The sequence below is a fragment of the Xylocopa sonorina genome, chromosome 6, assembly GCF_050948175.1.
Source record: "Xylocopa sonorina isolate GNS202 chromosome 6, iyXylSono1_principal, whole genome shotgun sequence".
Classification (NCBI taxonomy): Eukaryota; Metazoa; Arthropoda; class Insecta; order Hymenoptera; family Apidae; genus Xylocopa; species Xylocopa sonorina.
The window spans coordinates 10853721-10866888 of record NC_135198.1 but is presented as its reverse complement, the minus strand read 5'-3'; the positions used below and the strand labels follow the sequence as shown (position 1 = coordinate 10866888).

General features: G+C 53.4%; 1 protein-coding gene across 2 annotated transcripts in view; it reads right to left on the bottom strand.

The window, feature by feature from the left end:
* Window positions 1-12712, bottom strand: part of Toll-6 (Toll-like receptor 6) — a 42576-nt gene extending 29864 nt beyond the window's left edge. Inside the window, exons 1-2 of one of the 2 annotated variants that reach the window (XM_076896108.1) lie at window positions 8774-12712; window positions 6178-6288 (exon numbers count right to left, since the gene is read on the bottom strand). In XM_076896108.1, the coding sequence (XP_076752223.1) occupies window positions 8790-12443 (3654 nt within the window). In that variant the 5' untranslated portion in view covers window positions 12444-12712 and the 3' untranslated portion in view covers window positions 6178-6288; window positions 8774-8789. Of the gene's footprint in view, window positions 1-6177; window positions 6289-8773 lie in introns of those variants that run through there. The other variant, XR_013101903.1, reaches the window with a different exon arrangement.
* Window positions 12713-13168: the final 456 nt, after the last annotated feature.

Below are 13168 nucleotides of genomic sequence, written 5' to 3'. Positions count from 1 at the left end.
TTGGCTTCTATCCTCTCCTATACACGACATCTCCCCCTTTTCCTCGATCACTTTCTCTTAACAGCAGCGTTTTCAACAGAGGGGGGTGGCTTTCCGTCGCGATGGAAAATATCCCGGGTAAACGCATAATCTCTGACCGCCACGACCGGTCATGGATCCAGTTTCCTAGCTGACATCGTTAAATCGGCCATATGCTTAAGTCCAGTCACGTTCCTCCCTGATAAATTGATCGCGTTTCGGAATTCGCCACGCTGTCGCAGCTGTTAACGGGTGCTGGCCTAATTTCCGAGGGTGAGCCAGAGGGGGGCGAGCGTATCGCGGTGGCCGGATTTTGCGCGAGAAAGTCGTATTTGAAGTAGGATTAACCATCACGGTTAATCCGGATGCGGCTTAATTTCGATGACCAAGGGTGGAACCAATTTTCTTTTCACTTTCCGGGTTACCGGCAACGAATATTAATAGCGAACAGTGGAGGCAAGCCCGCGCATATCGAGAGAGCACCCTCGGTTCGTCCATTATCACGTAGTTCCCAAGGATTAGCTTGGCCCGTCGAGTCGAATCTGACGAACACTTTCGAATTTCCGCGAAACTAATCCCCCGTTTTATTAACGTCAACGGCGGTGTATAGAGGCGGCTCTCTTCTTCGCCAGCGGCTCGACACGAATTTCAATGGAAATTACATCGGCGTATTCGTCGACGGATTCGTTAAGCAAGCAGCTGGCTGGAATGGGAACGTAATAACGTTCCGCGAGCCGGGAGGGCGGCTAGGCAACGATAACTTTCCGTATCAACCGAAACGCAGCCGGACGCGGCTAATTCGAAACGGCGGCGATGGCGGTGCAGGGGCGCGGGAAAATTATTCCGCGGCGGTGGCCAGCGGGAATGTTTTCGTTTCATAAATAAAACGGAGCGCCGGGTTGTATCTGGCCGGTGGGGCCGGACGATAGTGCGCCTCGAGTTTACACTCATAACATCTGAAAGTTTGCGCCAGTGGCCGCGTTAAGGTCAGTCTGTTATTTCCGCTGGCCGCGTTGCTCATTCGCGCGCTTCCGTTCCCCGCCGTTTTCTACGTGGTTCTCCTTTCATTTTTTCCGCTCCTCGTTCCTCCCCGTTCCTCCCCTCTGTACCTCGGACCGTACAAATAAACCTGTGCCCCTCGTACGTTCGTCGACGTTTCGCAACAGCAACCGGTGAGTGTAACCAGAGGCGGAACCAAGTTCGATGTGTACTCACGAATCCGACTCGATTCCGGTACGAAAGTTTCGCCTCGACGGATGCCAGTGTGCGCCACTCGCGAGAGGCGCTGTTCAATTATGGATTAGACGAGCTGATTTCGAACTCCTGGACGGATCCGATTTTTGGGGATTCCTTTTTCGAAGCGACCCGGATCCGGCGAAAGTAACGCTCGAGCTGCGAGTGGCTGGCAATCAATTCTGCATTTAGCGTGCTACGAAAATCAACCAAGCCTGATCGACCCGCTATTCTGCTATTCAAGCTCGAATCTACTTGTTCGAGATTCGATTACACGTGAAATCGAATCCGCTGGATGGGAGTCTACTTAAAAAAGGTTGGCTCTCGTTCCTCGATGCTCTTCGTTCGGATTTCAACTGGCTCGCGATACGCCACTGCTGTAAGTGTAACATCGCCGTGATGTTTTTCCGAAAGTTCTGCGGGACCGATTTCGAGGAACCGACTGATAGAAGGATATGAAATTAATCGATCTTGCGTCTGCTCGAGACTACTTTAACGCGGAACGAATCGATTCTCGCACGCTGCCGTGAATCCACTGGAAGTTCCTAGTCCCTTTCCGGTGAGTCATGTCCGATGGTTTGCATCAACGGAAAGAACGCGCGAGGGGGAACAGCGCGATGAAACGAGAACTCGTCGAGGGGATGGTCCGTAAGGACGACGAAGACGAGAACGGTGGAGGGATGAGCGAAGAAAAAAAAATGTAATCAACGTAACCATATTTTACGGAAGCTGTGTGTGTACGAGGCGGCGTATTACACTGGCCGTGATAAAAATACAACGTGGACGACGGGCGCGGGCCGTGAAAAATTTCGCGGAGAAAAGGTCTAATGTAATATATTTTCCTGGGGCGTGGAGGAGCGACCTTGTAGCTTCCGCGTGGCGTTACCACTTGGACGATTAAAGCAGCTCTGAACGAAGGAGGAGGCAGTACGAATAGGCAGGAAGCAACGAATCGAAATAGGAGCGATCGTCGCGAGGGGAAGCAGCTGAAAAAAATCTGACAGGCGGTGAAGTCTCGAGAACGATCTCGTCGAGATAATCAGAGGACAGGGCGAATCGCTTTTATGGCTCGTTCGATAAGATACCGGAGATTTAAAACGATCGAACGTGTCGAGTAATTACTCGTTACGGCGAGAGGAATGCTGTCTGTATAAAGAAGCGACGATTAGATTAAACACGGTGATCCGGTCCAGCTTTCCGGGCGAGACGCAACATCGGGCGCGACCGAGCGAAGCTAACGACAAGCTTTCTCGCGATTACTTTCGTATTTTATGGGACGAGAAAAGGGACGTAATCGCGCTCTAGGCTTTCGAGAGCGACGCGCTCTAACCTCGTTCCGTCCGTTAGTTGAAAACGATGCGCGGACAAGGGCCTCCCGGTGCACAAAGACGGGACGCGGAAAAGGACGGTAGCTGGAACTAATAGAAAAAGCGTGGGGGCCGCGGAAAGAAGCTCGATAAGATAAAAAGGAGCGAGGAGCGCGTATTAAAAGTGGAAGTAGCTCTTAAGTAAGACGCAAGGAGCACTCTGATGACGAAGTTAGCCGGTGTATAAACCGGGAGGGGGAGATCCACGACAGGAATCGTCGAGCGTTAAAGTGGAGGAGACGGCTTCTTCAAATTGACCAAACACGCCACCGAGATAAGTCTGTTAACGACTTCGCCAACGGGAGGAGGCGGTGAAGGGAGCCTGTGTACTTGCGTGGAACTCGAAAAAAAACCACGGGACTCTAAAAGCGCCATAAAAATTCTCGCTGCTCAAACACCGCTCGCGGATGCAGGTGCTTTACGGACGCAACACCGTGTCCGATAAGATTAGTAGAACTTCTAAGAATGCGGGTAGCGCAATTGTGAAACAACGTGTTCTATGCAGGAGAAGATTGCACGTTACGTAGCCTCGATCGAAGATGAATACTCTCCACAGTTCTGTGGATACGTTGACCTTTACGTTAATTGAGAGCGCTCGCAACGGGGGTGGATAATGAGCGCGAGGGCAGGCCAAATATTGACGCTCGCGCGATTTTCGTGTTTATTTTTTAATAAAGCCTGAGCGACTGGCTCGCAGACAGCCCTTGACCACTTGTTTGCTCGATGTGATTTCAATTATGTCACTCGCCGTGTTAAATTTGTTCGTACATTACGAGGGGGTAGTTCGATTTTGCGTGAAACAGCTGCGAGTGGATCGACATACACGGAGGGACCAGTTAACCCTTGAGTATCACCGAGAGTTACTTTCACCTACTCCGTTTAAACGATACGACTGTATTCGAAAAATGTCTCTTTTCTTGAAACGTCTTAAGTGTACCGTGCGCGTTTTATGACATTCTTATCTAGGCGTATTTTTTCCAACTGTCTGACACGTTGATTAAGAAGCAAACATTTGAAAATCGGTACGCGGTAGCTTCTGGAGTGCAACGCGGAGCGAACTTCGACGCGATGTCAAAAACATTCTCCTAATTGGAGCGATGCTTGGCTCTAGTCGAATCCAAAGTGACACCCCCATTTCCCGATTGTTCACCTCAAATTCCATAACGATCGTCAGCCCCGTCGCGCAGACACCCATTCATCGCGTCCCATCGACTCCACGTTTAACTATCCGGGCTGAATCGCGCACCGGATTGTCGCTCGTTATTCGCTCATTCATTCGAGGCGACGCGATTCATTTCGCGGCGCAACGCGGCGCTAGCCTGGCACGGGGGTGGCGCGAGACGCCGTCGAAAAGGAAGCGGATATCTGTGCACGTTTTCCCGATCTGCCGCTCGGTTGGAGCGTCGAGGAGCGCGGCTCGAACAGGTTCACGCCTGTGTAAAGAGGTAGGAAAGAGAGGCGGGAACAAAAGCGAGGGAGAGCCGAAAGGGTAGGCGGAGGGTGGTGAGAGAGGCGGTGAACGTGAAATGGATTTCGAAGGAACGAGGAACACCGGCGGCTTATTTCACTCGTTTCGTTCGCGGTATACCACGAGTTACATTTATGCTCGCGGAGAGAGCGGCTTTGAGAGGGATTCGCGGCGAAGGAGGGCAAAACGCGGAGAGCGGAGACCGGAGGGCGGAAACGCGGGCCGCGGCGAGCTCGCGAAGGGATGACGGGGGCCTGGTGGCCTCGTAAAACAGCGAACCGACAATAAAAGGGCATCGAGGATCGAGCGGAGTCCCGCACGGCGCACGGAAGTGCATTTCGCTCGAGGACAACGGACAACAGCAGCGGGGCGAGGGCTGATACGCCAATCTGAGAATGCAATAGCGGGGCTGTCGATACGCGGATACGTCGGACCGACCCGTCTTTCCTGTCCGCGCGATCCCTGACGTGGAAACGGCCGAACGAACGGGAATAACGCGACGGAACAGTTGGTTATTTCCAGCGAACAGAGGCGAGAAGCCGCGTCGTTTCCTCCGTCGTCCTCGATCGATGACGTACGGACGGCGGGGTTGTATTTTCTCTTTCTCCTCTATTTCGTTCGATATTTTTACGATCGGAAACGTACGTACGCGCGGATACGGTTTTTATCGACGCGGACGGATACACGGGACGCGATAGGATATCCTCTCTTTGTTATGTAAATGCGTCGCGAGTTAATAGATTTATTGAAATTTATGAGGGGCTTAAGCGTGATCTACAGCGGCTCCGGACCGATGAGCGTGGAAGCGGGATAATGGTACTTCTCGTTCGTTTATTTTCCGTCTTTCACTCCCCTTTTATTTCCCGCCTTCGGGAGGACACTTCTTTTTTTACACTTCCGGACAGCGTGTCTGGAGCCAGGCCGTTTTTGAGGTAATGACGCCGGCCTTCCGGTGTGCGTGTAATTAAAGCCAAGCCCGTGGCGCGGGCGCGCGAGGTCCCCCGGATCCAAGTACCCACCACGGATCGTAAAGTTTATCGCGCAATTTGCGTAATGTGCGTAGAAAACGTCTAACGAGTAAGAAGCGTACACCCGGGCTTGCGGTTTCTTTCAATTAATTCTGGAGCGGGTCTGACGGTCGCCGACTAAATAAATAATCGAGCAGCACTAAATGCAGTCCCCGCCTAGAGAGGGAAAAGAAAGAGAGCGTAATGGAGGAGATATCCTAGAGAGAGGTCCACAGGAGAAACGAGATCCGGTCGGGAATTAATTAAAAGAGAAACAACCGTTTTTCTTTTTTTATTTCTTTTTTTTTCTTCCTTCGCAACTTCTTCGTTTATTGCATTCACAGTCTCCACGCAGTCTTTAACTTATCCGTTTCGCTGTCCGTTCGACTCTTCTTAAATTAAACATACAGAGTACGCCTTCCCGACGAGGCGGGTCCGAGAAAGTTCGATTATTTACAAACGCAACGATTAAAAATTGCTACAGTCTATCAACCTCCGCTCGTTTGTTCGCAAAACGTGACACGAGCACGCAGAAGCGACGATCCTCGTTTCCCTATCGTTTCGAGAATGTGAGCGACGCAACGAAACGACCACCCACCGGCTCGGCGAGGGTGCGCGGGAAAACGAACGTAACCGCCGTTACAAATCCTCTTTTAATTTCTAACATCCCTTCGGGGCCAGGGAAAACGCAAGGTCGGCGGTAGTCCCATTTGTCTTCCAGTTTCGGTCCAGCCGTTGTCAGGTACAAATGTAAAGGGCGACGACGAACAGGTACCACCGCGATTGTAGATCTCTACCTGTTCTTCGATGGGCGGACGGCTCGAGACAGTCGGCCCCCGTGCGAGCGCTCACTTTTCCTTTTTCCGTTCGAGCACCGCTATTCCCCGTCTGTCTGTCGGGGGGATTACTGGGCAGATTTTCGTTCCCCCGGTGAAAGTTTGCTACGCGAACGAAAACGGCCGCCGGGCGTTCGCGCAATTAGGAGGCAGGACACGTATTTCGAGAGCCGGACGATCGACGGCGAAAGACCACTTATCACCGGCGATCCCGCGCGGTGGCAATTTTTATCCGCGCACTTTATGCGCCCTCTGTTCCCCTCTCCCTCTCTCCCTTTCTCTCTCTCTCTCTATATATATATATATATCTCTCTTTCCCTCTCTCACACTCCCTTTCCGTCCCACCCTCTGGCCTCTGGCTGGAAAACACATAAATACAAGGGAATTATGGGACTAAATTACGCGGTACATTTGAGAGAGAGTGGTCGCGGGGGTGTACACGCGCACTCGCGCGCCATGAAGTAGCTTACGACAGGCCAATCGATGGAAACCCATTTTTTCCTGACTCGTACATCATAGCCGAAATCGAAACTGACAACAAAACCCCCGCGCCGCTACGCGTATGGCGTGCAATAAATCACGGTAAAAAGAGCGCGCGGATCCTTTTTTCCCCTGGCCGAGAGCCTGACGAAACCCTAGCTTCTCCGTTACCGTCTGCCTTTTTCGAGCTGATCTTACAAAGCGTCTTCATCTCTCTCCCTCTCTCTCTCTCTCTTTCGTTCTCTTTCCACTCGAGAAGAGACTGTAGAGGTCGTGAATTACCCTCTTTCCCTCTTTCTCTCTGCTTACAGTTAAATCGCCCGCCCCTCAGATATACGGGACACAAAAATAGGACCATCCACGTTCTTCGACACTAAAATCTTCACGGGAAAACCGTTTCCACCTAGGCTGCGAACGAATTTACAAGCATTTGTCTACCCGTATCAGTGGCTGGGAACGCGTGATGGAACCGATAAGATGGGCTATATTTTCGCGAATCCCTCCGTGGTGGTTACGATAACAACATTTTCCCCCGAAATCGAAAATGACAAGATACGAGAATGGCGAGCGGTCCCCGTTCGCGCATTGTTCGCCTCTGTATACATATAAGCGTGCTCCTTGCATAATACCGTAAGGCGACTAGATCAAGGGGGGATGGGGTTTCAGAGAGAAAAGCCGGCCCCCCGTATCGGTGCGGCTTATCAACGGATCAGCCGTTAATGGAAGCGTCCGCAGCGCAGTCCGTGAATGCGCCGGATAAAAAGGGTCCGTGAACGGCACAGCCTCCCTTCCGATCCATCGGATCACCCGCGCAACCAACGGCCGCTGACCGACCGGCTACGTAGCCGGAGCCGAACGGCTGAAAGTGAAGCGTGTCACGGAAAGTTAACGCGGTCTGGCTGGTTCTCGTGAACGCGAACGGCCACCTGACACGAATAAAAGGGACGAAGTCTCTCGCGCGCGCGCGCGGGAGGGTGCGTTTGGCCATTGTCGCCGCACAACTCCCGGCGAGGGGTTCGAACGGCCGATCAATCGGCTTTCCTAATTTCCTTCCACCATCGTAGCTAGAACTGTAGCTGACTGCGATGCGTGATTCGAACGAGCGTTCGCGATTTACCACCCCTCGTTCACACCGCCCCCAAGGAATTACTTTAGCCCATGCGCAGTGTCCTTCCAACGGCCGGACCATGCTGGTACATTTGGCACCCTTCCACGTTGGGAATTAAGAAAAATTGTGAGCTCGTCGTATCTTGTCATTTGTAAATTCAATATCGCGAAGACAGCGAGGCGAACAGAGGGGCGCGTATAGGTTGTCGTGCATCCGCGCGACGAGGCTCGGTATCGAATTAAGTACGTTAACGACGACGCCTCTGGTGATCGATAAAAGGTAATGCCGGTACACGGGACGAGCGCGGGTGATGTAATTTTGACTATGTTCCTTTACACGCTGGCAGGGAGCCATCCGATAAAGGCGACTTAATTGACGAGTGGGTGAGAATTGTTGCGGAGCCGTGCCGTGCACGGGGCAGGGGCGAGATCGATCAATAGAGTTTTCTAATTGAACTCGACGACAACTGGCCTGGCTACGGCGACAAATTTCACGCGTAATACCGGCTCGTACACTTTCGAACCGGTCCATATGTTCCCGCAAAACCCGCCCGTCCGAAGATGACCCCATTCATGGCCGGTTCACAATGGCGCGAAATCTGCCGGCGTTAAATCGGGCCACAGGTCGAGGCCCGCGTTCAATGGTACGGCTACACAGACTCGTTAGTTTGTCATTTGGGAATGATATATAATTTCAGAGCATTGCCGTCAGGGAGCGAAAGAGAGAGAGAGAGAGAGAGAGAGACGGTCGCGTTGGTACGAACGTGTTTCAGATTTTACGAACGGATTCGATTGGTTTAAGTGCAGCCCATAAATCGGATCGAACCGCGAACTACCGGGATCTTAACAAGCTAGACGGAACGCGGGACGCGATGAACGGTGCAATAAAAATCTAGCACGAGTGACTGAGCTGATGAACAGCGAAATTACTTCTTGCCCCTGGATTTATTCGCTCGAGAGGGAACGGAAACGTTTAAACTCGACGTCGACGTAGGATGGAATCAACAAATTCTGTTCGTTTACAGAGTAACCACGGGACAAAAGTGAGGCAAACGTTTTATGTAAATAGGCGGTCTCGGTTCAAGTTTCGAGTCTACCTCGGCATAATTCTACACCCCGTCGCAGTTTGTCTCGACTATTCTTTATTCCCGGCTGTGTCCATCGTGCTCCATCGAACGAGCAGAAACGAGAAGGGGAAGAAAAACCGGAAGCATCCATCGGTAGCGAAGCGTAAGAGGATTAAATAAAGTCTCTTACCTAAATAATGGCAATTCTACGTCCATTGATACTGCGCCGGGGGCGGTGGTGGCGGCGGCAATGGCAGTGGTCTCTCCAAAACAGAAACAGGGGACACGTCTGGCATGGCGAACCTTAGCTTCTGCCAAAACAACTTGTCCTCCCACACCAGCACGGTGTGCGACGAGATTCTCTTTTTGAGATCAGCGTCGAGATCACGCGGACACACGCCGCCTATCAGCAGCAGGATCACCGAGCGGCCCTTCCCTTTCAGAGCGTCCCTTAGAGCCGCTTTAAACTCGAACCTGGCCCACTCGCCGTGCAGAAAGTTCTTCGACAATACCAGAATGGTTCGCCTGGAGGAATCGGCCGCTTCCGCCACCGCGTCCGCCACGTTGCTGCCGGCTCCGAGGTCCCGATAATGCAAACACAACCGGTAGGAGACATCCAGGGCAGGTACCAGAATCGTCGAGACGAACGCCTCGTCCACAGCCGAGTAGGAGATGTAGGCGTCGAACGGTTTCTCCTGATCCTCGAACGCGGCCGTCTTGTAACACGCTCTGAGGCCGCATCTGCTCGCCGCCCAGGTCCTCAGCGTGCGTCGATGCCTGAACGCGCCGCACACCAACGCGACCATCGTGAAGATCAACGCGACAGTGGCGAGCAGTAGCGGCAGATAAGTCTCGAGTGGTCGCGTCTCGATGACCGAGGTGGTGCCGGTCAACGCCGCGCAATTAATGACCGACTCGTTCGCCGGAAGTGTGATAGGCACGCCCAGGGAACAGGTGACGGTCCTCCAGTCGCTGATCTTCGCTCTGTTGTAGGACATCCACTCGCGCACCCGATCCAGGTAAGAGCACTCGCAGCTCCACGGGTTGCTGGAGAGGCCGATCTCGACCAGATACGGATTCTGGCCGAGCTGCCAGACGGCGAAAGTACCGAGCCGATTGTTCTCCAGCCGCAACACTTCCAGCTGACGTAGCGGAAGGAACGTCCCGTTATCGATGTACGTCAGAAGATTGTTCTGCAGGTAGAGCTCCTTCAGGTTCTCCAACGGCATCAGCTCCACGCCGTTTAGCACGCTTATCTGGTTGTTCTCCAGATGAAGGACCAGCAAACGCTTCAGCCCGCTGAAAGTGTGATTCCGTATCGCGATGATGTTGCTGTCGTTCGCGTATAGTATCTGGAGGTTCTTCCGGCCGATGAACGAGTGGGAATTCAATTCCCCGAAATTGTTCCCGTCGAGGTAGACCTCGGTGGCGTCCATCGGTAAACGGCCCGGGAGGGTTTTGTACCCGGAGTTGGAACAGTCCACCACGTTCGCCGACCAGGATTGATCGTGGTAGCATGTGCAGTTGGCCGGGCAGGTCATTTCGCAGTCGCAGGCGTCGAAGTCGCAGCAATGGCAGAGCGCGAAACAGTGGGCTTTGTACATGCAAAGGAACTGGGAGGGTTTCGCCTCGAGCAACGGTATGAAAGATTTGTGACGGTCGTACGGTAGCTTGCAGTAGACCGACTCGAGATCCATCACCCTCGGGTGTTGCCTCAGCGACAACGAGTTGATACGTTGCAGCCACTCGGTGGTGCAGTCGCATATGAACGGGTTGCCGCCTATGTAAAACTCCGGTAATTGCCGATAGGCTGGCACCTGCGTCAATTGGAACGCGGACAGGTTCATCTTGACGATCTGATTCGCGTAGAGATCGACCCTGGTCAGATTCCTCTTGTCGAGGAACGTTTGCGGCTCGACCGTTTGTATCAGATTATCGTTGACGAACAGAAGCTCGATGGAATCCGGTATCGACTTGGAGTGTATCCTCGTTAGCCGGTTGAACGACACGTCGAGCGTCTGTAATCTCATGCCCTGTGGCGCGATCCCGAGATCCATAATAAGATTTTTATGCAGATCCATCCACTGTAATTTCTCCGGCAGGTAACCGTAATCGAACTGCGCGATCATGTTGTCGGACATGTTCAGCCAAAGAAGGCCTGGCGCGCTCGCGAACATGCTCGACATGTCCTGCAACAAATTCGAGTCCAACCGTATCGCCTGTAACGCGGGGTTCGCGGAAAACACACCGTCCTCGACGACCTCGATCTTGTTCCTGGCCAGGTTCAGGATCTGAAGGGCGGGCAGCTCCGCGAAATCTTCCATCGTCACGTTCGTGATCTCGTTCCCGATCATCCGCAGCCCGTACAGGCTGGACATACCGCGGAACCCGGGTTTGTTCAGGCTTCTGATCTGATTCTCGCCGAGGTCCAGCGTACGCAGCATTCTCATGTCCTTCAACGCGAACGGTATGCCCTCCAAACTGTTCCCGGATAGATTCAGGTCCTGCATACTGGAACAATTCCGAAAGGCGTCCGGGTGGATACCTTCGAGTTGATTAGAATCGAGCGAGAGGAGGGAAAGCGCGAACAGACCGTTCAGAGAGTATGCGTCCAGGTAAGCTAATCGATTGAACGCCAAATCTAGCGTGTGCAGATTACTCATCGGGGCGAACGTTTCCGCCGGGATCGTCTCGATCTCGTTGTACTGGAGATTCAATATCTGCAGGGTGTAAAGGTCTTTGAACAGGGCCGGGTCCAGCCGAGTGATTCGATTATGGGAGAGATTCAGGAGGACCAGCCGAATCAGACCGGAAAACGTGCCGGAATTTAACCAGGAGCTGGTCAACGCGTTCCTCGACAGGTCCAACGCGACCAGCTGATTCATGTCCGCGACCAGCCCGGGCGAGAGCACGCTGATGGAATTGTTCTGCAGACGTAATTCCTTCAGCGACTTGGCCGCGTCCCGGAACATTTCCGTCGGCAACGCGACGATTCGATTCCCGGAAAGGTCGAACGTCTCGAGGGATCTCAGCCCGTGAAGCGCCTCGTCCGCTACCATCGCGATCGCGTTGCTCGATAGGTTCAACACCCGCAGCCTCTTCAGCGAGGAAAATCCGTAGGCGGGCAGCACCGAAATTTGATTGCTCGACAGGTCCAACGACTGCACGTCGAGGGAACACGGGAACGGCGACGGGGTCGACTCCTGCTGACGCCTCGGATGCTTCTCCGCGATATCCCTGAAACCCAGCTCGGTGATGTCCTTCAGCATATTCCAGGAGATGTTCAACGTCAACAGGTTCGACAACGGGCAGAACAAGTGTTCCGGTATCTGCCAGATGTTGTTCCACGATAGATCGATCTTCTCGATCTGCGCGACCGAGTCGAACGCCCCGCTCTCCAGCTCCAAGCTGTACTTGCTCTTACGCCCGTTCAAGCTTCTGATCGTCAAATTACGAAGATCCCGCAGACCGCTCAGAACTTTCGCCGGCCAGTGCACCAGCTTGCATCCGGTCAGCCTTAACGATCGCAATCTCCACAACTGAACGAACCCGTCCACGTTCAGTATACCATTCTCGAGCGAGTCCGCGTCCTCGCAGACGACGTTCATCGAGGTCACGTACTCGCTGGTCGCCTGCAAAAAGTTCGTCCTGAGGGAGTCGTTGCCCGCGTAACGGTGGATGCAAGTCAGCGCGCCATCCTGCTTCGAGTCCCACGAACAATGCTCCGGTAGATCAAGCCTAGGCGGTAGCTCGCTGGTCACGGCGAGCACGTGGTACACCGGGATCAAAAGGTACCAGCAGTAGGCCAGTGACATCGCGACCGATCTCCCCAGCCCTTCCGGCCCGACCAGCCCACGCATCTTTAGCGAACTCGTTGCCTTCCCTTGTTTCCGTTCCTCTGTCTACTTCCGGTCATCACACGCCGGGCCTGCACCGCTCCCGGAACGCTTCCTTTTTTATTATCGCACGTTGTCGTCGCTCGTGTACGCCCTCCAATATTTACTCCTAGTGACTGGCATGTGTGGCTCCACCGAGGCGAATCGATATCGAACTTCTTTCGCGTCGCTCGTACAATGTCCCAGGATCGTTCCAACGATCGCGACGATTCCAAGTTTCGTTAATGGAGATTACTACGATTGCGAGGACGACGACGACGACGACGAGGAGGAGGTGGTGAACGACGGGTTACAAGTTAACCTGTCACGTGAACGAATCGTTCGCCAACGCGGCTAAGTGGATGGTACCGCGCGTTATCGCGTTTCACTGAGCGCTTCCAAGTAGTTTACACTTAAAAAAGAATCACACTTCACTCGAGCTCGGCGAATCGTTCAATCGAGCGCGCGCGCGCGCGCGCGGCTACCCTTCATGCTCGGCTCGTAAGCGTTACACGCGTTTCGTCCGACGAGACGACACTCGACCGGCTTGACTGAGAGGAGAATCCTCGACGACCGAGTACTCGAGACTGAGTAATTCTCCGGATAATTACGCACGCGTGGCGATGCCTGATTTCAGTTCGCGCATCCCGCAAACTTCCGCGTTCACCCGCCACCCCCTATCAAAATGGTAATTGTTCGCAGCGCTGACT